At 60.1% G+C, this 2,266-nt stretch overlaps 1 protein-coding gene across 1 annotated transcript in view; it reads left to right on the top strand.

Annotated features, from left to right (window-relative positions):
- Positions 1-2,227, top strand: part of VOLCADRAFT_98179 (uncharacterized protein) — a gene marked incomplete at both ends in the record, with an annotated part of 10,500 nt that extends 8,273 nt beyond the window's left edge. The window contains 5 exons of the mRNA XM_002957097.1: positions 291-404; positions 907-993; positions 1,379-1,420; positions 1,753-1,898; positions 2,098-2,227. Of these exons, the coding sequence (XP_002957143.1) occupies positions 291-404; positions 907-993; positions 1,379-1,420; positions 1,753-1,898; positions 2,098-2,227 (519 nt within the window). The remainder of the gene's footprint in view (positions 1-290; positions 405-906; positions 994-1,378; positions 1,421-1,752; positions 1,899-2,097) is intronic.
- Positions 2,228-2,266: the final 39 nt, after the last annotated feature.

Genomic DNA, 2,266 nt, shown 5'->3' with positions numbered 1-2,266 from the left:
AGAGCAGTTTGACACGTACGCCGCAATCATCAACGCCATGGAAGAGGAGGTAAATTGTACGGCACTGTACGACTACGTATAGCATTTTTACCGCGTCGCACACGTATATATATCCTGGGGATATGCATGCACCGTTAAACCCAAGATACGCAGGGCCCCCTTCCCCCTTCCCCCTTTCCCCCCCCCGGGGGTCTTCTTACATATCATCCTGCCCTAGAAAAACCCTAAAACCCTAAAACTCTCCACTAAAACCTGCGCGCTAAACCCTAAAACCCTAAAAAAAACCGCAGGAGCGGTCCAACCCCGAGGTGATCATCAAGAGTCTGGCCCGGCGGCGGCGTGTCGCTCAGGACTCCGGTCACAGCGAGGCGGAGGTGGCGAAGCTGATGACGGCGTACACCGCGGTGTGTGCCACCGGGGGGGTGGGGGTGGGGGTGTCCGGGGGGGGAGTGGGGGGGGAGTGTCGGGGGGTGTCGGCGGGGCGGGGCAAGGGGAAGAGGGTTGGAGGAGAAAGGGGGACTGTACTCGGCCTGGCCTTGGGGGGTATTCGGTATGAATTATTAGGTACGAGTGAGATATTACGAAGCGAGGGAGGGACCTTGTTGTCTTTGCCGGGTACCTGGGGCCCCCCCGATGAGGGGGTGTTCTCGGAATGCATTCTGCGAGGATGTGCGGCACACTGGGGTGGAGTCGAGCTGACCACCACACACAAACATCACCCGGTGCACCAACAGGGTTTTCTTTTCTTTTCCACTTCCCCCCATCATCCTTACTCCCCCCCGCGCTTTTGCCCCTGGGGGGTCGTAATTTAGCAGTCCGGTTTTCACCTCCCCGCTCACCCCCGAAACACACACGCACACATACACACATACACACATACACACATACACACACATACCCCTTCAGATGAGGACCCAGGTCGGCGGCATGAGCAAGTTGTTGAAGTTACAAAAGTCGGGGGGGGACCCCTCGCAGGCGGAGAAGCTGCTCAAGGTGGGCTGAGGGGGGGGGGGAAAGGGGGGGGGAGGGGCCGTGGGATGTGTTTTGTGGGGGGAAGAGGTTTGGGTATCTTCCTTGGCGAGGTGTCGTACGCCGTTAAGGAAAGGTGAAGGAGGGGAAGAGGGTGAAGGGGGAGATCATGATGATGTACGGTGCGTGGAGAGCTGCCTGTTGTACTCGCTGTGGGAAAGGACAAGCGATGTGTTTTTCCATCCCTCCTTCAGCCGCTTAGTCGCTAAATCAACATCCTACCCCCCCCCGTTCGTCCCCCCAACACACACACACTCACACTCACACACGCACACATAGACATAAACATACACACGCGCTGCGCCCCGCACCGACCGCATAAAATTCCCGCGTGCGGTATGTCCCGTAGGAGCTGGTGGCCAGTGCAGGGAAGAAGGTGGCGCCCGGGAAGGTACGGCATAGCGTACGGCATATTTTGGGCCCGACGACGCAAATCACAAATATGTGATGTACTGGAGCGAATGTGTGATCTGTTTATACACATGTGTTCCATGTGTGTGCGCGTGTGCGCGCGTGTGTGTTTGTGTGTGTGCAGGGCTGGCGTTCCCTTTCCCCTCCCTTTGGTGGAGCACTCTCCCCCTCCTCCCCCTCCACCCCCTCCTTCTCATTTCCCCGTGTCTCCACAGTCCCTGCTCTCTCTCTCTGTTCCCAGCCCAATATTCATCCCCAATAGTGCGCTCCCCATCCCCACTCTCCATCCCCACTCTCTACCTCCGGCCTCAGCCGCCTGGTGACCCAGCGGGGTCGTTTATCTCAACCCCCCGCACCCCTCACCCGCCTCCCGGCCCCCTTGGGCCCCGTTCGCAGGTCCGGCGGAAGAAGGAGAAGGAGCCCATCAGCAAGGCGCGGGGATTCGGGTCGCCCTCCAAGTAAAGCGGACTGGCACCCGTTGGGGGGGGGTGGCGGCAGCAGCGGCAGCGGCTCCTGGTGGCGGAGGAGGAGGGGTTGTACGGGCGGCGTGGGGCGGCTCCTCCAGCAACAGGACGCAGGGACTGCCGGCAGTCCCAGACACCCACAACCACCGCAACCACCCCAACCACCGCAACCACCACCACCACAACCGCGCAGCTTCAACCATGACCTGAGTCCCCCAGGTTCAAGCCCAGCCGCGTACACATATACTCTCTCACGCCTGTCGTGTCAGCGGCTGTGTGACGGCGGTGGTTTGTTGGATGACTGGAACCTGTGGAGGAGGTGAATGGGGGGAAGGAATTGGGGGGAGGCGGGGGTTCTGATT

Source organism: Volvox carteri (genome assembly GCF_000143455.1).
Source record: "Volvox carteri f. nagariensis unplaced genomic scaffold VOLCAscaffold_69, whole genome shotgun sequence".
Lineage (NCBI taxonomy): Eukaryota > Viridiplantae > Chlorophyta > Chlorophyceae > Chlamydomonadales > Volvocaceae > Volvox > Volvox carteri.
Note: the sequence above shows the minus strand (reverse complement) of the source record. Positions and strands in the feature narration are given on the sequence as shown.